The 26,165-nt window shown below is 43.4% G+C and overlaps 1 protein-coding gene across 1 annotated transcript in view; it reads right to left on the bottom strand.

Moving 5' to 3' along the window:
* Positions 1 to 216: 216 nt before the first annotated feature.
* LOC145404317 (prefoldin subunit 6-like) overlaps positions 217 to 26,165 on the bottom strand; it is a 43,560-nt gene continuing 17,611 nt past the window's right edge. The window contains exons 3-4 of the mRNA XM_080275837.1: positions 21,283 to 21,407; positions 217 to 1,179 (exon numbers count right to left, since the gene is read on the bottom strand). Of these exons, the coding sequence (XP_080131963.1) occupies positions 1,062 to 1,179; positions 21,283 to 21,407 (243 nt within the window). The 3' untranslated portion in view covers positions 217 to 1,061. The remainder of the gene's footprint in view (positions 1,180 to 21,282; positions 21,408 to 26,165) is intronic.

The raw sequence follows: 26,165 nt of genomic DNA, 5'->3' as shown, positions 1-26,165 counted from the left end.
GTTAATAGTTCTCCAACTCTACTACAGTCCTTTGTTTCTGACTCCTTCCTCAGCCAGTTACCCTTGATGTGGGAATATGGGTTTCCATCATGATGACAGTGAAAATCATGATGATGTGTATCTTCACAATTTACCTAAACACATATTAAAGTCCCTCTACAGGTTTTAAAATGCATAAAATCTACTTCTGAAAGATAGGCAATAAACTGCTATGTGGTGACCTCATATTTTAATGCCAAGATGTTTTACGAAAAGCATAACACAGTCAGGACACTTGTTTTACATATTATCAAAACAAAGTTTTACAAGCTCAAAACAGGCTATTTTGAGAGCGAGTTCATAACGTTGACCAGTACTTGAAACAAAACCACCACTGCTAAACTCCTGGATGATGTCTTGGTGGTTCTGTTGCAAGATTATCACCGCACCGTGAATAATAATAGTAATAATACCGTAATACAGAATGTGTTATCACAATTACTGTTCTCCAACTACTGATCAGAAACCTGCAGATAAGTGAAATGTTGCTGAAATAAAGGAAGATACAAAATAACTACACCAGAAGTCTTAGAAAAATATAAAGTGTTGCTGTATTAGAAGTAAAATGATTGTAATATATTAAATACAAACACAATATTGCAATGGGATAGTTTATAAAGTTCATATCTATTCATAATATAAAGCAAACACCTGACAAGATGGTGGCTAATTTCAAACTAGTCAACCCATTATTACTGTCTAAATCCACACTAATTTGCCATACAGATTCCTGAAACACTTTATAAAAGATTCTGAACATGCACGTGATACCTAATATCATTATTAATTCCATGAAATCTAAGCAGAACTGGTACTAGTAGTGCTAGACAACCAATAAGCCCATATAACTACCAGTAAACTGCAAAGGAGGAAGGTGAAAAGATGGTCAGAAGCCACACAGCAATATGAACTACGGGAAGTTGCTCAGACTTAAAAACAAGGTTAAGAAGGCTATGGAAATACAGGGTATGGGAAAATAATGAGAATATTTGTTAAAAGAACCGGTGCGAGAAGCAAGACATCTATTTGGCCATCTGCTTGACAAGAATTTGTTGCATTTGCTGCTGCAATTTAGTAATGCTCTCACGTTTACTTTCACTTTCCTTCTCTAGCCGCTCCATTGTACCTTCATGACGCTTGCTGAAATGCGGAAATTAAAATGATTATTAAATATTCACTATTTTATGTTCCTTAGCAAATTTACACTTGGGGAAATCCCACTTATTTACCATGGAAATGGCGTTATTGAGGCATATAAATGTGTGTGGAGTGTGCGGAGAGGATAGGATAAGAAATATTGTGCACTAATGTGATCTGTGAAAGAAAGGAAGGCTGTTGACAAACATGACTGAAATGAGTGTATTTGAACGGCATGGTCATACTGATGCACACCTTACCATAATGGGTAAACTGATTTAACTACTGTCCAATACAGGTTTTTACAGCTTAGTATAGCACTTTAATACTGTTATGTCCCTGCTCCACACTGCCACTGGCTCCAACAGAAGTAGTTCTGTATAGAAAGGATGTTGCCCAGTGAGCTGTTCTTCCAAGAGGCAGCCTTATGGTGTACAGCACACAAGATCAGCTCACGCATGAAGAATAAAAGCTGGCTTCTAATGTTCACTGTCTTTATTTTCCAAAAAATTACACTTAATGCTTGCCAACTTCACTTCGTTATTTTCACAAGTACTAAAGATATACCATACAATCTTCACTAACTGCAATAACACTTCACTGTCTGCCAACAACACTTCACTATTTTCACAGGTACCAAAGATAATCTTCACTAACTGCAATTACACTTAATGCCTGGCAACAACACTTCACTGTTTTCACAAGTACCCGTCACTGAAGATAATCTCACTGACTGCAATTACACTTAATGCTTGCCAACACTTCACTGTTTTCACAAGTACCGATGATAATATTCACTAACTGCAATTACACTTAATCCCTGCCAACACTTCACTGTTTTCACAAGTACTGGAGATAATCTTCACTACCTGCACTGGCACTGATCTACACTCAAACTGAACTCAAAACTGACAGAAACTGCTCTAGTCTCTTCCTCATCCTTATATAAGCTTCCTATATTCTAGAGTGATCTACTACAAAGTTCTTGTGCATTCTTGAAGGAGCAACAGATACAACAGTTACCAACTCAGAGACATCCAAAACATCCAGGGTTTTCTTACATTACATAACACACCAAATTATTTAGCACACACACAGATAAAATTACATCATTTAACAATCACATAAATAAAACATTACTGAGAAAAAGGGCAAAAAATTAATGTACAACTTACAAAATAACTACACACATAAACAGCAGGCTAACTGGCAACTCTGACGTGTAGTGGAACTATGAGAAAAATCGGGAATTCTCCAGCACAATCTAGCCAGCAATCCAGCTTCTCAACAATACAATAATATAATTCATAGTGTGTGTAGGGTACTACAGTTTGACATTCTTGTTTACAGGATGAACTTACAAGTCAGAATAAACACCTGCTAATACTTCATGTATTGTACATGGCTACTGAAAACCAATGACTATGTAAGTAATATACTGCACTACAATGTGAATAAATAATAGTGCAGAGTGGATACTGTACCCCAGTCAAAGCATGTTAGACATGAAGGGTACTATTATGCAAGACAAAATAAAGTATTCCAACAGCTAATTCATAACAGCCTGATACAATACACACCCAATCTTTATGAGCAAATGCTTCAGGTCAGACATTATCTGAAGAAGTGATTCTGCAGGATGTACCACATAGCAATATTTTTGAAGCAGAGTTAATATCGAAAGTCCTCTAAATTTTAAAAAATCACATGCAGAACACACAGTCCTCATTACAGCAGCTAAATTATGTTTACTTTAAAGTTACAAGTTTTCACATACAACTAATATGTAATTGGGGGAATCTGGCACATCAGTTTTATTATACAGTATAGCAACAGAAGTTTAACCCATCGTATCCAGGTGTCATGTATACACGTCATCCCAGGGCCATCCGGGTGACACGTATACGTGTTGTAGTAATTTGCGCCATTGTTTGAATATTCAGCTGGTTATTTCCACCGCAAGCAGTCATTGGCAACCCTCCGGCACGCATCCCAGCCATGCTCCAGCTGCCTGCATACCCCCATCATGGAAAGACCTATGCAAAAAAATTTTCCTGTGTCCCGACCCTCGGCTGAGCACTCGCAGCTGCCGACTTCAACACCAAGGAAGTCTAAAGGCATGAAAAGGAAAGGCTTTAGTGCAACTGGGACAGAACTGGACCTGCCATTATCGCCAATAGTAAGTGGGGAAAATGACTCTTCCTCTGATGAAAGTGACCTCGCCATGCTGAGCGTGGAAGTGTACGCGTCACACGAGAAGGGTGACTGTAAGTTCTCCACTGTGCGGCGATCTCTTCCCTCTGCACGATGATGAAAATGGGTCAGATGTTATTGATGATCCTGCAGTGGGGGATATTCGCACAGTGGAGATGATGGAAGACGAGGTAGAGAGCGAAGAAAAGGAGAAGGTGGAGGATGAAACGCTGCAGGCTGAGCCGCGCACCAGCGCGTGACTCACAGCCTACCGTGGAAATTTCCACACATCCTACCTCAACACTGGCCTTCCCCACACGTCCTGCATCTGTACCAGCCTCACCATGTGCCTTGCCACACCAGCCTGCCTCACTGGCCTGCCTTACCATGTGCCTCACCATGCTGGCCTGCCTCACCATGTGCCTCGTCATACCGGCCTACCTCACCATGTGCCTTGCAAAGCCAGCCTGCCTCACCACGTGCCTCGCCAAGCCGGCCTGCCTCACCACATGCCTCGCCACGCTGGCCTGCCTCACCATGTGACTCGCCATGCCGGCCTGCCTTGCCAATTGCCTTGCAACATGACCCTGGCTCATCACCACAGCCAAGTACGTCAGGGTATGTACTGTAGGTGCAAGTGCACAGCAAAAATCAGTTTATGGCCGGCAGGCATGTGCCTGTCCCCGAATATCACCATTGCCATCACCATCACGATCACCATCACCAGCATCATCACCATTACCACCACCATCACCTGCCTCATTTAGTAGGTATTCAGCAGACTCACCACCACGGTGCCATGCTAGGGTCCAGGGCAGGTCATGTGCACGGCAGGCAAGGCAAGGACCAAGGGTGGGTATGTTGAAAACATCTGCCTGGGAGGAAGGGACAGAGTTTCAGACCGATGTACAGTAGGACCCCACAACTAACGTTTTTTTGACTAGTGAGTTCAAGTCTAGTGACAGGATAGAAACTGTCTTCAGCTTCATAACTAGCGACAAAAACCATGAAACTAGCAAATCCGTGGCAATCGTCATCTAGTGAGCGAGCCGTGAGGCACATTTTGACTCTTTTCCTAGCTAGCGAATCTCATCTACCGAGTGAGCCACACCTAGTGAGCATGTCATATGGCATGTTTTGATTCACTGTTGTCCTGCCCATCGTTATGCTGGTGCAAGCTTGCCCTTTTTTTTATACCTGGCTACCCCCATTGATCACTGTTTTCGCTAGCCTCAAGGCTTCTGTGGCTGGTGATGGAAATGGCATGCCACCTGAAAGGCCAGGAACTTAACAACTATGAAGGGTTTGAAAGTGATGATAAGATACTACAGTACAGGAGATACGGAGAAAGGCTGGTTCTCGAGAGGATGGCAATGGCGGAGAGGAGGGTGGCGATGGTGGTGGTAGCGCTTACTCCCAGTAAGCATGTGCAGTGCGCATTGCGCACTCCCAACTTTCAACTTTTTCTTTCAATAAACTGCCTTCTGACCATTTAATGGTGACATTTTGTTGCTTTGTCCAGTTAATCTGAATACGTATATAAAAATGTGACTACAGTAATCCCTTTAACACCCGGACGCCCAATAACCAGACTCCCCAATGTCCGGACATTTTGGGCCTGGGCCTTCGGAACCCAAAAATGGCCAAAAAACGTAAAAAAACAAAACAAAACAACAACATTTTTTCATCCGTAATTTGAACTTGGTGCGCTTCACCAAACAGCTGTGTTGACGCATGGTCCCCTTCCTCCCCTCCCCAGTTACCACCTAACTGCCATCATGAGTAGACTCTCATCGCAGTGGATGTCACATGTGCTCGTTTTTGTGAATAAACAGTGAATAAACTGCAATATCTTGCCATTATAGACCACATGGGAATCTACAGTGTTGTGCAGGGTTAAGAAATTTGAGTTCAGAATGCAAAGGTTTAAGTACACAGTGTAAACTGGCAGTTGCAAGTGGTGTGGTGCAAGTAAGAATAGAATGTGCAGTGTTAAACAATTACAAATCACAGTGCAAAGGAGTAAGTGCAGCACAACACTGGATTACTGTACATGCTTCAAAAGCATTTTCACCACTGCCAGAGCCATAGAGGAGGCGGATTAATTTTTGTGATGGCCACGGACGTGTTGCAAGTACCCCGTACACTGCTAAATATTTTCCATACTCACTTCTAATTCCTCATTCTCTGGTTCCTTTTCATTTATTTCATGCATTCTGTCCCTTTTTTGTGTGAACAGGGTCTTAAATAGGTGCTGTGCATATCCGGAAGGGAGTTATGTAGGTGGTTCTCTGAGTTAGGTTGGGTTAAGGGGCTATCACACGGCACCTCATACGAGGTTTGCCGAGGAAACGATGTTAAATCGGAACGGTAACGTGGTAAAATTGCCGACGATACCACGGGCATTTGGAACCCATCTGTATGGATTCCTGCCGACGATACGACGGGCAAAACAGTGTGACCAAAATCCAGGCTACTCGAAAGAGAATATATCATACTACAATATTAAACATTTAGCCTAACACTGCCAGACGCCATGTATCCCAAACGGGATGGCCAAGGGCTTAGAGTTAATTGTTTTACAGGGAGGGGCACTAATCCTCCACCAACCCCACTTGACATGTAGGGAGAACATTATGCCAACAGCATCTGGTGTACCCAGGCGGTCACCCATCCAAGTACTAACCAGACCCAACGTTGCCTAACACTGAATACTTATTAATATTTTATAATAAATATCAATCGTTTTGAAGGCCTTATAAAGAGTTAATATTTCCTACACCGAGGAAACTATGATGTCGATAAAATATCACGTGTTTACAACTGAGGACTCCACTGCAGGTAGAGTAGACGACCCAGTCGCCACCTTAAAACACCACCACAACAACAAAGTACTGATGGCTTTATCATCGATTTCCTGGACAAGGGCAGCTGAATTCACCCTTATAGAGAAATTGAGGCAGTTCCGCGTGTGTACCAGTTTGTAAACAAAAGTTGCTTCTTCTTATTCTTTATCGAGTCAGCGACAGCGATCACTGTCCACAGTCGCGAGACAGGGCTCTGGCAACAGTGTGAGAAGCATGTCCTTTGCCGAGGATACGAGGAACATGTGTGATAGCGTCCAAGTTTTGTTCCACTTATATCTTCCTCGGCCGTTCCTGGTACGAGGTTCCGTGTGATAGGGCCTTTAGGGTCAATAAGTACCAGTCCAGGAGGCAGGGTCCCATTATCCGGACAAACCCACTTTCCGGACATGCCTTTGGCTCTATTACATCGGATATTAAAGGGATTACTGTATTTAGCAAATAAAGGTAGACAAAAATGGAAGAAGTCAAACTTTCTAAATGTTCCAGTCTATTTTTATTTTTCGCTATATAAAGTTTGCCTCCACACTAGCGGTTTCACAACTAGCGAGTTTCATCAGTCTCTTAAGATCGCTAGTTGCGAGGCCCTACTGTACCTATATTTGATGACACAAATGTATGTGTGCAACCAGCATTCTCATGCAATCCATCATCTATCCCTGTTGATTTTTTCACTGCTTTTTTTACGACAATAGTAATGGAGTTCACTGTAAAAGATATAAATGCATTCAGGGAATTCTGCTGCAATTGGAGTGAAACCTAACACACAGGAGAGAGTGCAATGATGAAAGAATGGACAGTGATGAATGGCAGCGAGATATATGTTTGGCTAGCACTGACCATGTTGATGCCTCACATCAAAAAACATAACATTCATGATTATTGGCTAGTGGATGACATCGCAGTGACACCGATGTTTGGTAAGTACATGCTACGGGACAGGTACCTCAACATCCTCAGGTACCAGCATTTCTCCACCAATGTGGGCCCACATCTGAACGATAAGCTACGGAAAATTCGCTCGATTCTGGAATTGACGAAGGAGAAATTTCGATCTTATTTCAAGCCATTCCAGAAGGGTGTTATCGACAAGTCACTTGTTTTGTTCATGGGATGTCTTGCCTTCATACAGCACATTCCCTCCAAGAGACATCATTTTGGAAATAAGTTTTTTGTTTTGTGTGATTGCAAGACTGGGTACATGTTAGACTTTACTGTGTATACAGCGAGTGATGCGGAGTTATCGAAGGACAACCCTCAAGGCTTCTCTGGCTTGGTCGTGAAGAAACTCATGAACACATACTTCGGTGGCAAACATATCCTGTTCACCGTTAATTACTACACGGCGCCAAGTCTTGCCAAGTACCTGCAAGAACACAAAACTGGATCATGTGGCACTGTCTGTGCAAAGAAGAAACACTGGCCATCCTTTCCCAAGGGCACCATGAAGGGGGAGTGCAGGACCTTGAAATCAGGTAAACTCCTTGCTATTCACTGGCATGATAAAAGAAAGATAAATGTCCTCTCCACAGTCCATGAAGGTAAGTTGGTAGACACAGGCAAGGTCGATAAGAGAACGAGGCAGCCAGTCTTCAAGCCTGATGACGTTATCGACTACAGTATAACGTCAACATGCAATTCGTCAAAAAATCCGATATGCAGACTGGCACCATTGACTGTCTGAAGTGATGCAAAGTGATACAAGAAGGCATTTTTACATGTACTTGACATCATTGTACTGAATGCCTTCATTCTGCAGAAGGATGTAACACATACCAGCACTACCCTCTAGCAGTTTGAGAAGTACAGTATGTAATTTACAGCCTCCTGGTGAGATATGGCCAAGTAATGCCTTCCATGAAATGGAAGCATAGTGTACAGCAACTGCCTGACCAGCTGCAGTGCAGAAGAGTACCTCACGAGGCTTTACATGGAAGTGCTGTCTCAAACACCTGCAGACAAAGAAGCCTTCCAGCGTTGCTATGTCTGCATCAATTCATCACACAGACCACAGCAACATCATATGACAAGGTGATGTGCTGAATGTGAGGTGGCACTGTGCACTTCATGTTTCTTCGACTTTCACTCAAAGACTGAGAGGTAGAAGTCTGAGTCACATGCATAAGTTAGTTTAGTACTGTACATACCGGTATGTTGGTTTGGGGTGATAAGGAAAATTATTTTACTACTCTGTGTATATGTATGTGCATAATGGAAGCAGAAAGTTTGTTTCATGATGAAGTCAGTGCCTTATTTTTTATTGAAAGTTTTCATGTAAACATATTTGTTATGATGAAAAAGTACAAATCCATCCATCCACCATCAACTCCTACGTTGCCCCATGAGGAGCATAGGAGCCCGGGGCTAGGCAAGTTGGTCCTGACATTTAAGATGAATGATAAAACATAGGAAAAATGAAAAACTGTCACAGTGGTACGTACTGAATTTTCGATTATGGACAATAGTGTACGTGAATAACTACTTTGTTCACAATTTCCTTTTTTGTGAGTTTTTTTGTAGTAGCAGTGGTAGCAGTTTTAGCAGTAGTGGTAGTATATGAAGTAGTTGTGGTAGATGGTATACCCCAGTTTAACAATGTAATTCTATCTATCTATCCATCTATTGCCGGACGCCTCAATCCCGTTTGGGGTGGCCACAAACAAATCGCCTCCAAGTCGCCCTGTCCCCCGCCATTTCACTCCCCTGCTCCCAACTCACACCCCCCTCTCTCGTATACCTCTCCACCCCATCCCTCCATCTCATCCTCGGCCTCCCCCTCCCTCTTTCCCCCTCCACCTCACTCACATACACTCTCTTCGTCAGTCTTTCACCCTCCATCCTCTCCACATGGCCAAACCACCTCAGTGTGTTCCTCATAACGCTTCCTATCACATCCACATCAACACCACAACGCTCCTTTATATCCTCATTCGTCAGCCTGTCTCTCCATGTGACTCCACAGGCTCCTCTTAAATAACTCATTTCCACGGCTCTCACTCTTGACTTGTGTCCTTCCAACAACGTCCAAGCTTCACTTCCGTACGTTAGAGTTGGTATCACAATACTGTCATGTAGTAACTTTTTCACTTCCATGCTCACTTCCCTGTTTCTTATCACTGCTTTCAAAGAACCAGCAACCTTTCTTCCCTGCTGTACCCTTTCAAGCACTTCACCCTCCAAACCTCCATCCTTACTCATCACACTACCCAAGTACTTAAACGTACTCACATTTTCCAATTCCTCACCATCCAACCTCGCTGTACATTCACTGACTTCACCTCTCTCAATGACCATCACTTTACTCTTCCCTACATTCACCTTTAGATTCCGTTTCTTACACACTCTCTCAAACTCATCCACCAAGCCTTGCAGCTCCCCTTCGTCTTCACTCAACAACACAGTATCATCTGCAAACAACAGTACAGGGAGTTTCCAAACACTATCCTCTCTCACCAGGGCCACTCCAACATCCACTACCCTACCTTGTACCTCTTTTATTACCCCATCCATGTACAGACTGAACAACCACGGAGACATGACACATCCCTGTTTCAAACCAACTTTCAAAGAGAAAAATTCACTTAGTTCACCATCCACACGCACTGCAGCCTTCGCACCATCGTACATACTCTTCACAGCATTCAACAACTTCCCATCTATTCCATATATTCTTAACACTTTCCACAATCCTAGTCTATCCACCCTGTCATATGCTTTCTCCAAATCCATGAAAGCCGCATACAACTTCTTTCCCTTCTCTAGAAACTTTTCCACTAAAGATCTGAGAATGAATATCTGATCTACACAACCTCTTCCCTTCCTAAAGCCTCCCTGTTCTTCTCCAACTAATTTCTCTGTTCTTTCTCTAACTCTGTCGATAAGTATCCTACCATATACTTTTCCTATTATACTAAGAAGACAAATGCCCCTATGATTACCACACACTTCTTTTTCCCCTTTTCCTTTGTACAAGGGAATAATTATACCTGACTTCCAATCCTCCGGGACTCCACCTTCCTCCCAGGCCAATCTGCACATCTTCCACATCCACTCCACTACTATCTCTCCCCCATGCTTCAGCATTTCACCACACACTCCATCAATTCCTGGGGCTTTCCCTGATTTAACTTTCTTCATTGCTTCCACAACTTCTGTCCTACTGATTTCTTCCTGTCTTCTCACCTCCCTCCTTCTTCCAGCCATTCCCCAGCCACTTATACTCGCATTACTTCCATCCTCCACGTTCAACAATTCCTTAAAGTGTTCTCTCCATCTGCTCACTTTTTCTCCCCTCTCCACTAGCAATCTACCATTTTTATCTTTCACTCCCCTGCTAACTTCACTTCCACCCTGTCTTACTCTTTTCACCTCTTTCCAGAACATTTTCTTGCAGTCCTTCCACTTTACACTCAAATTCCTTCCAAATTCCTCATCCACTCTCTTCTTACTCTCTCTTACTAATCTTTTCACCTCTCTCTTTCTTTCTACATATAACTCTCTCTTCCGCCTCTCAACTTCTTCCACGCCCCTATTTCTCATCCATTCATTGTATGCTTTCTTCTTTTGTGCCACAGCCCGTTTCACCTCCTCAGTCCACCACGCTTTTCCTTGCACCCCCCTCCGTCTTCTCTTCCTTCCACACACCACATCACATGCTGCACATATTTCTTCTGTAAATATTCTACACACACCTTCCACGTCCCCCATCTGCTCCAACTCATATTTGCCCAATCGTTCCTCCACTTCTCTCTTATACTCTGCCTTTTTCTCATCCTCTTGTAACCTTTCCACTCTCCTTGCAACTACTCCTTCCTCTCGTCTTTCCCTTCTTCTATTCCTCCATCTTACTTGAACTTTAACTCTGGCCACCACCAAGTAGTGGTCAGAAAGTCCACTCCCCCAACCTCTATAAACTCTTGCATCCAATATACATCTTCGCATCCTTTCATCCACACACACATAATCAATCATTGCCTTCCTTTCACTCAATTCACCACCCACCCTTCTCATCACTCGCCATGTATACCTGTGGATCATTTTATGCCTGAAGAGGGTATTGGCTATCACCAACCCCCTCCCAGCACAAATGTCCACTAACGCACTCCTATTCTCATGTATCTCAGCAGGCACACCCCACTCACCAACTATTCCATCCACCTTCACATTCCCAACTTTACCATTCATATCACCAATCAAAAACACTCTATCATTCCTTCCAAACTTTTCCATGCACACTTCTACATTTGTCCAGAACTCTTCTCTCACTCTTCTAGCACGATCTTGCGTTGGCGCATACACACACACAATCGCCCACATTTGTATTCCAACTTTCAACTTTACCCACACAATCCTTGACCCAACTGATCCATACTGTCTTATGCTCTTCTTCCATCTTTTACTCACAACTATACATACTCCTTCCTTTGCCCTCTCATTCTCACCTACTCCTGCACATATACCCCATCCATACTCCCATTCTCTCACACTTTCTCCTCTCCATTTTGTTTCAGTTATTCCACATACATCCACTTTCGCATCCTCAAGCACCTGGACAATCTCTCTCTCTTTCACCTCATCATTTGCTCCCCTTACATTCCACGTTCCAATTGCATTGTCCTTTGTCCGGTCCTTGGTCGTCAACGTTTGGTCAGTCCTCGTCCGAGGCTTATTGTTTGTTTTTTTAGTTAGTTGTTTTACGGGGAGGGGCACTAACCCTCCGCCAACCCTTTTAGTCGCCTTTTACGACAAGCAGGGATACTGGGGGAGTATTCTTGACAAACCCCCCCTACCCCCAGGGGTAAGTGTAATTGGTTAGGTAAACTCCCATTGTTAGGCGGGGTATCGTATATCGCAGTACTATTAACATGTAAAGTAATGGGATGCATTTTTCAGCCTTTGGTTTCCCCCAACCATGTCCAAAACCCACCCAAATGAGCCCAAGAAACAAGTTTAAAGCAAATCTAAATGGCCTAAAAACTGTAAAAGAAGCTAACCTAAGCCTGACACCTGTAAATAACTCACTAAAACCAACAAATAAAATCTGAAAATCATCAAATATATGTCTGGAAAAAATCAACCTTAATATACTGTACCCCAAAATGACAATGTTCACTCCACCTATGGCTAAAACATATTGTATAATCTAAGTTTAAAAAAAAGTTTACAAATCACCCTAAACACACAATTTTTGTCCAAAATATCATCAAAATCAGCAAAAGAAAATAAAAACCCATCGTTAAATCGGGGTTTGGCCATCATTAGGCGGGGTATGGTGGTATTTCTACCCCCATTGTTAAGCGGGGGTATCGCATCTAGGGGTATCGTATATCTAAGTATCACTGTAATAGTAGTTGTAGTAGTGGTAGCTGTAGTAATAGTAGCAGTAGTTGTAGTAGTAGTAGTAGTAGTTGTGATAGTGGTAGTTGTAGTAGTAGCAGTAGTAGTTGTAGTTGTGGTAGTTGTAGTAGTATTAATAGCAGTATTTGTAGTACAGGTAGTTGTAATACCCAGACTTCTAGTCGCACAGAAGTGCCAGAATTGAGCGACAATACAAGCCAAACATACATCTCCGTGTGTGTGTGTGTGTGTGTGTGTGTGTGTGTGTGTGTGTGAGTGGTGGTGAGGCGAGCAGGCAGCCTGCCTCAAGGTCATTGCTATGGTTACCGGACTCCCAGAAGCATGTATGCCCAATTATGGAGAATTTTTCACATAAATAGTGTTTGTGGTGGACTGCAGTCTTCTGGGAGTGTATCAAAGTGTTATTATTGTGGAGGGCTGGCCTAAGCCTTAGCTGTGTCACCACACCTCTGCCATGCATACAGATGCAGGCAAAAAAACAACAAAAATTGTGCCCTTTCCCCACTCACTCACTCTCCCTACACACACTTCATGGACCATATGATGCAATCAGCTCGAAGTCAAAGTATTGGTGAGTTTTATGACACTTCATTTTTTATTTTTGGTTAAGTATTAACTGTGATTTGAAGGTTTAAAAACAAACAATTTTCTCAGGAATGCCCAGCTGTAGGAAGGATTCACAGGAATATGTGCCAGATGCGATGGGTTAATACACATTTATTCTGCATCTCAATGCACACCTGGTAACAAAAAAGAATGCAAAACAATAATAATAATCACCATCATCTAATCCTCTGTTGCCCTATGATGAGCATAGAAGCCCAGGGCTAGGCAAGTTGGTCCTGACATTTAACCCCTAAAGACCTATAGCTATCAAACAACAGTTATGGAAAATGTCGCATACAGTCCTATGGCTGTTGATGGTACAGAGGCTAACAAAAACTGGCAGCAGATAACATCGACCCTTTTATAACGTATATGGGACCTGGCCAATGGGAACTAAGAGATCAGTTGGTGGGAGGCATGATCCGGCCACCTCCCCCAGCGTAGGGACCCCCGTCACCAAGCCATCTCTCCACCTCCCTTTGCCCCATTGGATCATGCCCCCTGTGTCCCCTCCCACCCAAACTACCCCTCACACCCTCTCTAGACTGTATTGGCTGTGTGTGGCAGACATATTCCCCCCCATCTCCCCCCCTCTAGACTGTATTGGCTGTGTGTGGCAGACATATTCCCCCCCATCTCCCCCCCTCTAGACTGTATTGGCTGTGTGTGGCAGACATATTCCCCCCCCTCTTCGCCCCTCTTGATGCCCCTCCACACTCCCTCCTCCTCCTCCTTTTTCCCCCCTTACTTCTCAAGGACATCCCACTGTCACCCATAGCATGGAGTGACTTTTATTTTTGATGATCAATTGTGCGATAATTATTAGACATAAGTGAGAAAAATATACATTTTCTGGTGTGTAAAATTAAGCTCTTCAAATCTATAAGGCCAAAATTTACATCATTATCATCATTCATCATCATCCAAACCTTCTTTCCCACCCAAGGGCAGGGTGAGGAGTAGCAATGTCCAGACAGCCCAAATTTGCTCAATCCAATGGGCCAGGCTTCCATTCACTCATCATTCAAGCCCCCGGAATCCTGGCTCCATCGGATACACCAAAAACATTCACCACGTTCCATAACTTCCCATAAACGTATCCGACTGAGTCAATCCAGACGCTGTTACATTAAAAAGGGGTGCCAAAAGCTCCGATCATGCACTTCTTGCAACATTCATCCAGCCAGCTCGATCTCTTATCAGTTCCCTAGCCCCACCGACTTCCAAACCTCTCTTCATCACACACTCATCCATCATATCTCTCCACCTTCTCCTTAGCCTACCTCGCCTCCTCCCTCCTTTCACTCTGATATACCTTTTTCACCACTCTATTGTTATCCATTCTCTCCACATGACCATACCATCTCAGTACACTCTCTTTGATTCTGGTGTCCACCGATTTCCTCACTCCACATCTTTCACAAATCACATTATTTCGTATCCTATCCACCCTCTGTACTCCACATACATTCCTCAGCAGTCCCATCTCCACTTTTGACTTTTCATTTTCATGCCACACCATAGTCTCACATCCATATGTTAAAGTTGGCACTAACACTCCTTCATGTAAGCCTCGTGCAGCTGCAACACTCAAGCCTCTGTTTCTTATCAAGGCCTTCATTGCACCAGCTACTTTTCTTCCTTGTGTCACTCTACTTTACAATTCTTTTGCACATTTTCCTCTCTTTTCTATCACTGTACCCAGGTATTTGAACTCTCTCACCAATTCCAGTCTCTCTCCATTCACTGCAACATCACACTGGGAGTCACCATCTCTCTCAATAATCATCACTTTACTCCTTTCTACAATTACTCTCAAAGCAAAACACTCACAGACATCAACAAAACTCTGCACTAGCCTACCAAGTTCTTGTCCGGTACTTGCAAGCAGTACTGCATCATCAGCATACAACGAATTTGAGATATTCCATCCATCACCATTCATTACCAACGCCATCCTTCTCTCTATTACTTGTGTTTTTCTCTCATCACCCCATCCATAAATATATTGAACAACCATGGGGACATCACACAACCTTGTTGCATGCCCACACCGATCGTGAACCATTCACTTAGATTCCCATTTACCCTTACACATGCTTCGCTACCATTATAAAAACTCTTGACAGCACCTAGCAGCTTACCATCTACACCGTACATGCACAAAACTTTCTACAATCCCTCTCTACCTACTTTGTCGAATGCTTTTCCCAGATCCATGAATGCCGTAAACACCTTATGGTCCTTCTCACAAGCCTTCTCTGCTATCTGTCTCACTGCAAATATTTGATCCACACATGCTCTGCCAGTTCTAAAGCCACCCTGTTCATCATTCACTAGGACTTCTGATATCTCTCTTACTTTCTCTATAACACTTCTTCCATATACCTTCCCTACCACACTCAATAAACTTATGCTAAAATAATTCTTGCACTCACTTCACTCACCTTTACTTTTGTACAGGAATACAATCACAGCCTTTTTCCACTCTGCCGGCACACCTTCACTCATCCATCCCTTCTTACATATCTCCAACAAGCACTTCATTCCACTCTCTCCACTACACTTAAGCATCTCTGTATATACCTCATCAATCCCAGTTGTTTTCCCATTTTTCAGCCACTTCACAGCACTCTTCACCTATGCGAGTGTCACGTCTCCTAGCACTGCATACCTTCTCTGCATACCCCCAAAACCAATCATGTTTACAGCCGCTCTGCTCTCAATTCCCATTCATCAGGCCCTCAAAATATTCTTTCCATCTGGTTCTTACTTCATCTCCATGGGTTAATAATCTACCATCATTCACACCATCACATTTCTTTCCGCTTTCACTTCAACATTTCCACACCTCTTTCCAGAATAACTTCCAATTTTCAGAGTAGTTCACATTCATTTTTCTCCCCAGATCATCATTTACCCCTTTCTTTTTCCTCCTCACTAGTCTCTTTATGTGCTTCTTGCTCTCAATATACTCAGTTATTTCAACTGATTCCCTATCCTGTAACCACTTTAGCCACTTCTTCCTCTTTTCCTCTACCGCACTCTTAACCTCCTCATCCCACCATGCCATACCTTCCTTTTTTGTTGTTACTCTTGCCACACCACACACCACTTTAGCACTCCTAACTAAGCAATCCCTATATGCATTCCACAGGCTGTCCAGATCCATTTCATTCCAGTTCACTGACTGTAACTCCTCCTCTACTTTGGTCCTGTAATCATGTCATTTCTTTGATCCTCAGCATCTCAACTTTCAGTCTTTCTCCCTGACTGCTCCTCTCTCTCCTGATCCACCTCACTCCTTTCAGCTTGATCTTGCATACCACAATTATAAGATCTGACAGACCTCCACATCGTCCTCTCATGGCCCTCGTATCAGCAACCATTCCCATCATCAACCACTCTACAAGCATGTAATTAATCAGCTTCTTTCAACACGATCCCATTTCAACACGATCCCAGTTTCCTCTTTACCCTGTATATTTATGTGCATCTTTGTGTTTGAAATATGAGTTACAAATGCACAACCTCCTCTCCTGACACATATCCTTTAGTCGTTTCTCATTATAATTTCTCCTGGTACTCCATAACAACCCATTATGTCATCCTCAGTGCCTACTCTTTCATTCATATCCCCCATTGTGATCACCCTGTAGCTCCTTGGCATTTCTCCCATTACTGTACTTCATCCAGCTTATCCCAAAATCTGTCTTTATCTCTCTCTCTCTCTCACTCCTGTCCTAACATAGTGCATATGCTACAATCACTGCCACTTTCACCTACTCAAACTTGAACTTGACATACATACACCTCAAGATAACACATTTGTAGTCTCTCATTCCACTCTGCCACACCTCATTCATCAACAAAGCAACTCCTTCCTTGCATCCTCCTCTCCCATTCATACCCAATCTTACTTTGGTGCAATTTTCGTTTTTCTCTCTCTATACTCGAGGGGTGGCCATTTTTATTTTTTACATTCTTTGACGGTCGATATTGCGGTAACCATTAGTCATATGAGAGTGAAATATACATTTTCAGGTGTGTAAAATCAAGCTCCTGAAACTGGTAAGAAAAAAATTTACCCTGGTGAAAGTTTAAAAATCAGATCCTTTATGAGGTTCTGGGGATGGGGGAGGGGAGATTTGTGGTCTGAAGAGGGTTAAGATGAGAGTGACCAGCCTCACCCATCCCTGTGTGGCATTACGTGACCAATAAACCCCAATGCCCCTTGGATATAAATCTGCACAGGTTCAATCCAATTGGAGCACCTTAAATACCCATTAAACCACCAGGTGCCATGATTTGCTTTTATGGTTACCAACCAGGGTAGTTTGTTACTCAGTGTAGTTTGTTACTCAGTGTAAACTCACCCATAGACAGGAGGAGGAGGAAAGAATGAAGGAAAGTAAGACAGAAGAGGAAGGAAAGAAGGAAGGAAGAGAGGAAAGGGCAGTCACCCAAGAACAGCACTACATAATAATAATAATAATAATAATAATAATAATAATAATAATAATAAAAATAACAATCATCATCATCATCATCATCATCATCCGGACCTCCTTTCCCACCCAAGGGCAGGGAGAGGAGTAGCAAAGCCAAGACAGCCCAGGTCTGCCCAATCCAATGGGCCATGTTTCCATTCACACATCATTCAAGCCCCCGGAATCTTGGCTCTATCTGATACGCCAAAAAAGTCACCACATTCTGTAACTTCACACAGAATAATAATAATAATATAATAATGATAGCCAATACCCTCTTCAGGCATAAAATGATCCACAGGTATACATGGCGAGTGATGAGAAGGGTGGGTGGTGAACTGAATGAAAGGAAGGCAATGATTGATTGTGTGTGTGTGGATGAAAGGATGCGAAGATGTGTAATGGATGCAAGAGCTTATAGAGGTTGAGGAAGTGGACTTTCTGACCACTACTTGGTGGTGGCCAGAATTAGGATTCAAGTAAGATGGAGGAATAAAAGAAGGGAAAGACGAGAGGAAGGAGTAGTTGCAAGGAGAGTGGAAAGGTTACACGAGGATGAGAAAAAGGCAGAGTATAAGAGAGAAGTGGAGGAACGATTGGGCAAATATGAATTGGAGCAGATGGGAGACGTGGAAGGTGTGTGTAGATATTTACAGAAGAAATATGTGCAGCATGTGATGTGTGTGGAAGGAAGAGAAGACGGAGAGGGGTGCAAGGAACAGCGTGGTGGACTGAAGAGGTGAGACAGGCTGTGGCACAAAAGAAGAAAGCATACAATGAATGGATGAGAAATAGGGGCATGGAAGAAGTTGAGAGGCGGAAGAGAGAGTTATATGTAGAAAGAAAGAGAGAGGTGAAAAGATTAGTAAGAGAGAGTAAGAAGAGAGTAGATGAGGAATTTGGAAGGAATTTGAGTGTAAAGTGGAGGGACTGTAAGAAAATGTTCTGGAAAGAGGTGAAAAGAGTAAGACAGGGTGGAAGTGAAGTTAGCAGGGGAGTGAAAGATAAAAATGGTAGATTACTAGTGAAGAAGGGAGAAAAAGTGAGCAGATGGAGAGAACACTTTAAGGAATTGTTGAACATAAAGGATGGAAGTAATGCGAGTATAAGTGACTGGGGAATGGCCGAGAGAAGGAGGGAGGTGAGAAGACAGGAAGAAATCAGTAGGATAGAAGTTGTGGAAGCAATGAAGAAAGTTAAATCGGGGAAAGCCCCAGGAATTAATTGAGTGTGTGGTGAAATGCTGTAGCATGGGGGAGAGATAGTAGCAGAATGAATGTGGAAGATGTGCAGATTGGCCTGGGAGGAAGGTAGAGTCCCGGAGGATTGGAAGTCAGGTATAATTATTCCCTTGTAAAAAGGAAAAGGGGAAAAAGAAGTGTGTGGTAATCATAGGGGCGTTTGTCTTCTTAGTATAATAGGAAAAGTGTATGGTAGGATACTTATTGACAGAGTTAGAGAAAGAACAGAGAAATTAGTTGGAGAAGAACAGGGAGGCTTTAGGAAGGGAAGAGGTTGTGCAGATCAGATATTCATTCTTAGATCTTTAGTGGAAAAGTTTCTAGAGATGGGAAAGAAGCTGTATGCGGCTTTCATGGATTTGGAGAAAGCATGTGACAGGGTGGATAGACAAGGATTGTGGAAAGTGTTAAGAATATATGGAGTAGATGGGAAGTTGTTGAATGCTGTGAAGAGTATGTACGATGGTGCGAAGGCTGCAGTGCGTGTGGATGGTGAACTAAGTGAATTTTTCTCTTTGAAAGTTGGGTTGAAACAAGGATGTGTCATGTCTCCATGGTTGTTCAATCTGCACATGGATGGGGTAACAAAAGAGGTACAAGGTAGGGTTGTGGATGTTGGAGTGGCCCTGGTGAGAGAGGATAGTGTTTGGAAACTCCCTGTACTGTTGTTTGCAGATGATACTGTGCTGTTGAGTGAAGACGAAGGGGAGCTGCAAGGCTTAGTGGATGAGTTTGGGAGAGTGTGTAAGAAACGGAATCTAAAGGTGAATGTAGGGAAGAGGAAAGTGATGGTCTTTGAGAGAGGTGAAGTCAGTGAATGTACAGCGAGGTTGGATGGTGAGGAATTGAAAAATGTGAGTACGTTTAAGTACTTGGGTAGTGTGATGAGTAAGGATGGAGGTTTGGAGGGTGAAGTGCTTGAAAGGGTACAGCAGGGAAGAAAGGTTGTTGGTTCTTTGAAAGCAGTGATAAGAAACAGGGAAGTGAGCATGGAAGTGAAAAAGTTACTACATGACAGTATTGTGATACCAACTCTAACGTATGGAAGTGAAGCTTGGACATTGTTGGAACGACACAAGTCAAGAGTGAGAGCAGTGGAAATGAGTTATTTCAGAGGAGCCTGTGGAGTCACATGGAGAGACAGGCTGACGAATGAGGATATAAAGGAGCGTTGTGGATGTGGATGTGGATGTGGATGTGATAGGAAGCGTTATGAGGAACACACCGAGGTAGTTTGGCCATGTGGAGAGGATGGAGGGTGAAAGACTGACGAAGAGAATGTATGTGAGTGAGGTGGAGGGGGGAAGAGGGAGGGGGAGGCCGAGGATGAGATGGAGGGATGGGGTGGAGAGGTATATGAGAGAGGGGGGTGTGAGTTGGGAGCAGGGCAGTGAAATGGCGGGGGACAGGGCGACTTGGAGGCGATTTGTTTGTGGCCACCCCAAACAGGATTAAGGCGTCTGGCAATAGATAGATAGATAATATAATAATAATAATAATAATAATAATGATGATAATAATCCATCCATCCATCCATCATCCAATCCTATGTCGCCCCCTGAGAAGCGTACGAACAGGGGCTAGGCAAGTTGGTCCTGACATTTAAGATAAGCGTGACCAGCCTCATTCATCCCTCAGTGGCATTACATGAGCAATAAACCCCAACCACCCCTTGGATATAAACCTACACAGGCTCAATCTGATTGCAGCACTTTAATTACCCACTACCCACCAGGCACCATAATTTGGTAATATGGTTATCACCCAGCATAGTAAATGGTTTCCTGGTGTACTGGAAGCCGTTTGGCTTGTCGCTCAGTGTAGAATTACCCATAGGCAGAAGGAGGAGGAAAGAGCGAAGGAAGGAAAGACAGAAGAGGGAATGTAAAGTCACCCATAGGCAGAAGAAAGAGGAAAGAGTGAAGGAAAGAAAGACAGAAGAGGACGAATGGAAGACAGGAAAGGGCAACATGCAAAGCAGCATAGTAAATGGTTTCCTGGTGTACAGGAAGCCGTTTGGCTTGTCACTCAGTGTAGAATTACCCATAGGCAGAAGGAGGAGGAAAGAACGAAGGAAGGAAAGACAGAAGAGGGAATGTAAAGTCACGCGTAGGCAGAAGAAAGAGGAAAGAGTGAAGGAAAGAAAGACAGAAGAGGACGAATGGAAGACAGGAAAGGGCAGACACGCAAAGCAGCATTACATCTAGTGAGTGGATGATGAGTGCCCCCACCTACCACTATTATGTAATAATAATAATAATAATAATAATAACAATAATGACAATAATAAATGGTACCCTATTATGTCAACTTAATGAATATATGACTTGTGGTGACTGGTGGGGTTTTACTTACATTTCTTGCTGAATATAGTCAACTCTCTTGGCAACATTTTGTCGAGCATCCTCAAGATCCTGCCTGATAAGCGCTGGCCCAATCAGCTTGTATACCACATTGCCTTCATCAATCAGCTCCAGTTCCTGATAAAACAAGGGAGATTAAATTTCCCTAAGGTAATCATTTTCAATAGACCTACTCTAGAAAGGACTAAATGCTGGTTTAGCCTACCATATACAGTACAGCTTATATTCTATAGTATTACAAATGAGAACTGGTAATTTACAAACACAGTAATAGCAAACAGCTGCAGACCTACTGATCCACTCAAGGTTATTTGTTACAAGGTATCCTCTCCTTTCACGGATCCACCTGGTGAACAAGCCTACATCTTTTCTATCCTTAATGACCTAGAGCAGCTTGTACAGCACCCTACCCGTATCCCTGATCGCCTTGGAGAGAGCTCCAACATACTTGACCTCTTCCTCACAACTAATCCTTCTGCTTACTCTGTTAATCTTTTCTCTCCGTTGGGCTCCTCCGATCACAACCTTATTACCTTAACCTGTCCTATCACTCCGGTACGGCCTGTGGACCCTCCAGGGAAACGTCGTCTGTGGCATTTTGGAGCCGCGGACTGGGAGGCCCTCAGGCAGTACTTCTTTGATTTTCCCTGGAATGATTATTGCTTCCATGGCTGTGAGCCATCTGAGTGTGCCTTGCGCATTACGGAGGTTATTCTCTCGGGCATGGAAGCATACATTCCTTTCTTATATCCTTTGACTAACGCAAGAAAGCCTTGGTTTAATCACGCTTGTTCTAATGCTGTCCGCAACAAGGAGAAGGCCTACAAGAGGTACCGGAGCCAACCCACCCCTGAATCACATCATCTTTACGTTTCTGCCCGGAATCGTGCTAAGTCTGTTCTTCGCTCTACTAAAAATAATTTCATCCATACTAAATGCTCTCAACTCTCCAACTCGAATTCTTCCCGCTCCTTCTGGCACCTTGCCAAAAATCTTTCTAACAACTTTACCTCATCATCCTTCCCTCCTCTTTTCTACTCTGATGGTTCTGTAGCTATTCCTTCTACTGATAAAGCAGATCTCTTCGCACAGACTTTCTCCTCCAATTCCACCATAGACGATTCCGGTGCTGTTCCTCCATCACTTCCCCCCTCTGACTTCCTCATGGCTGACATTAAAATTTCTTCAGTTGATGTATTTTTTGCCATCACTGGCCTCAGTACTAACAAGGCATATGGGCCTGATGGGGTCCCTCTTGTTGTTCTCAAGAACTGTGCTTCTGTGCTTACACCCTGCCTAGGCAAACTCTTTCGCCTTTGTCTGTCAACTTGTACCTTTCCTTCTTGCTGGAAGTTTGCTCTCATTCAGCCAGTCCCAAAGAAGGGTGACCACTCCCAACCCTCCAACTATCATCCAATTGCTTTAACGTCCTGTATTTCAAAAGTTTTCGAGTCAATTCTTAATAGAAAAATTTTAAGGCATCTTTCCTATCACAACCTTCTTTCCGATCGTCAGTATGGGTTCCGTCAGGGACGCTCCACTGGCGATCTTCTCACCTACCTTTCAGACTCCTGGTCATCCTCCTTTCGGGACTTTAGCGAAAGCTTTGCCGTTGCACTTGACATCTCAAAGGCCTTCGATCGAGTCTGGCATAAATCTTTAGTTTCCAAACTGCCCTCCTACGGTTTCTATCCTTCTATCTGTGCCTTCATCGCTAGCTTCCTTTCTGGTCGTTCTATAGCCGCTGTTGTAGACGGCCATCGTTCTTCTCCTAGATCTATCAACAGTGGTGTTCCTCAGGGCTTTGTCCTATCACCAATTCTCTTCCTTTTATTCATCAATGATCTTCTAAGCTGTACATCTAACCCTATCCACTCATACGCTGATGACTCCACCCTTCACCTTTCCATTTGGTTCCCGCAACGCCCATCTCAACAGTTACTTCAACAAACAAGGGATGAGGCTATGGCACACCTAATGTCTGACTTGGCTCGTATCTCTGACTGGGGTAAATATAATATGGTTGTCTTTAATGCATCTAAGACTCAGTTCTTACACCTATCAACCCGTCAAAATCTTCCACAGGTATACCCACTAATGTTTAATAATATTCAGCTTAATCCTGCATCATCCTTGAACATGCTTGGGGTTTCATTTACTCGGGACTTATCTTGGAAAGATCATATTACATCTCTTGTAAAATCTGCTTCCAAGAGATTGGGTGTGCTAAGCCAACTCCACTCTTTCTTTACCCCTGCACAATTGTTGACTCTATACAGGGGTTTTATCCGCCCCTGTGTGGAGTACAACTCTCATGTGTGGGGAGGCTCCCCACATACAGCTCTTCTCAATAGGGTGGAGTCAAAGGCTTTTCGTCTCATTAACTCTCCTCCTCTTACTGACTCCCTTCAACCTCTGTCTCTTCGCCGCACTGTTGCATCTTTATCTCTTTTCTATCGCTACTTTAATGGTCACTGTTCCTCTAAACTGTCTGCTTGCATTCCTCCACCTCTACAACGGTTGCATAGCACCCGTCTGGCAGTAAACTCTCATCCCTTTTCTGTCCAACTCTCTAATGCAAGAGTTAACCATTACTCCCAGTCTTTCATTTATGCAACAGGTCAGCTCTGGAACTGTCTCCCTCTGTCTGTATTTCCTGCTGCCTATGATCTCCAGTCTTTCAAACGCAGTGTGTCCAGGCATCTCAAAATGATCGGATCTTGAATTTGGCTCTCTATTGTATTTTGTTTTTCTCTTGGAGGGAACTGTTACTGCGGGCTCATGGCCTTTGGTCCCTTCTTCCTCGCATTAAAAAAAAAAAAAAATCTGTGGATCTTATGACATGGGTAGCAAAGGAGGACCACACTCCCTATCCACTAATCTCTCAAAGCTGCAAGACTACCATGTAACATAGAAAAACTCATGAAATTTCATATTCTATACAATCTTAACCTGAAAAGGAAAGTGTAACAGCAAGTTAACATTAGGATACATAACACTGTACTGGTATTTACTGTACCACATATACAGTACAGTTTGCTTGCACAGTGTGTGAGTGCATGGGTGGTCCAAGACCTCACGCACTGTGATTTCGGGTACTGTGAATACATAATCTTATGGGAAAAATAACATATGGGCAGGACCCCTCAAACCTTGATATTTTTTTAAGCTTAGAGATATAATACTGGGAAAATCTAATGACATATACTACAGATGCAGCTAAAATATCAAAAATATGGTCAGTCATCTTAAAAACAGTAAACAATAAGCCTGAAAGGCTTAAATAGCAGGGGCTCCAAGGCTTGGCAACACACTTAGAGTGCCCCTGCCTTCCCAGCCGCACCACACTTGTTTAACGGTTGCCAGTGTTGTATTATTCCAGGCTTTGACAAAGAAATTTACGGCCTATCAAATATTATATTTCTTCCACAATGCAGCAACAGTCATTATGGTGGGGGCTGAAGGCATGCCAGCTGAAGTAGATGATGTCAGGTGGGGCTGTGTAGCTGGAGGAGGAAGTGGCTGGTGAGTAAGGTGGGGCTGTGGTGGTGGAGGGGGAAGTGGCTGGTGAGTAAGGTGGGGCTGTGTAGTTGGAGGGGGAAGTGGCTGGTGAGTAAGGTGGGGCTGTGGTGGTGGAGTGGATGGCGGCGGGCGAGTCAGGGGAGGTGGTGAGGGGAGGCTCCTCCATCTCCTCCTCATTACTGCACACATTTTCGACAAATTCCTTCATCTTTTCTTGTCTGTCTGTTTCATTCCTCATCTTGATATGCACAAATCTGCAGTATAACCACTTGGCATTCACAAAAAAAACGTTATTCAAGTGAATCCAAATATTATTATAGAAACAGGGTACAGTCATTACTCATCATACGATGAACCGGCATATGATAATTCGCTACAACGATAACAAAAAAGTTAGGCCTACACCCCAAAATCCGATTTACAATGAATTTCCCGCTACAACGGTATTCCCATCGGAAAATTTTGAGGCACACACGAGGCGACCATCACTCGTCTCAGGCATGATGGCAGCCCTGGTGTGCAATGCATTGTTTTGGTTCAGTTGCGCAGTCCTGCCACCCCTTCAAAGCCGTCTTTTCCACTCTTTCACATGTGCCCCCCTGCTATAGTTGCCTCTCAGCCAAGCATCGTACTACAGTATACATTGTGTAGCACCAGGCCAACGTTACGCAAGTGTGATTATTGTGTTGTTGCAAAGATTTACTGTACGTAACGCTGCCTGCATTGGTGTGATAGTGTTTGTTTTGGTGAATTACTGTACTGTGGATTTGTGTAAAAAGAAACCATTTACAACGCTGGGTGGTAGCCATATATCCAAACCATACGTGCTCCCTACGTGTCAGCAAGTGGTTTGGTGGAGGGTTAGTGATCCTCCCCGTAACACAAATAACTCAAAGTCAAGTGGCCACCCTTTATGGGATTATGGCATCTGGCAATAGATAGATAGATAGAGAACTTGCAAAATTATGTTTGGCATGGCTGGTAAAGAAGGGACTTGTGGGAAGGGACATGGACCAACACAGGAAGTGACTAAGGTGGGTTGTCATTTTTGTTTCAGTCCTGGGTAGGTGACTTTGGGGAGTTATAATGTATTTCAATCTCCTAATTTACGATAAACTCGTTATACGTTAAGGTATAACCTGACGTAACCCCATCGTATAACGAGTAGTGACTGTATCTATTCTAACTTACCCTTATTGCCAAAAACGTTATTGAAGAGAAATTACTGTAGACTCCTCTTGGGCACCTTCCCCACGAGCCTCTAAGCCACGATAGGTGCATTGCGCGGGGAGGGGAGTTGCGTAATTGGAAATAGTGGTTCTGGGCCACTCCTTGCCTCTGTCTCACGTACTG

The sequence above is a fragment of the Coenobita brevimanus genome, chromosome 63, assembly GCF_032717465.1.
Source record: "Coenobita brevimanus isolate Jiangsu-jjx chromosome 63, ASM3271746v2, whole genome shotgun sequence".
Taxonomy (NCBI): Eukaryota; Metazoa; Arthropoda; class Malacostraca; order Decapoda; family Coenobitidae; genus Coenobita; species Coenobita brevimanus.
Note: the sequence above shows the minus strand (reverse complement) of the source record. Positions and strands in the feature narration are given on the sequence as shown.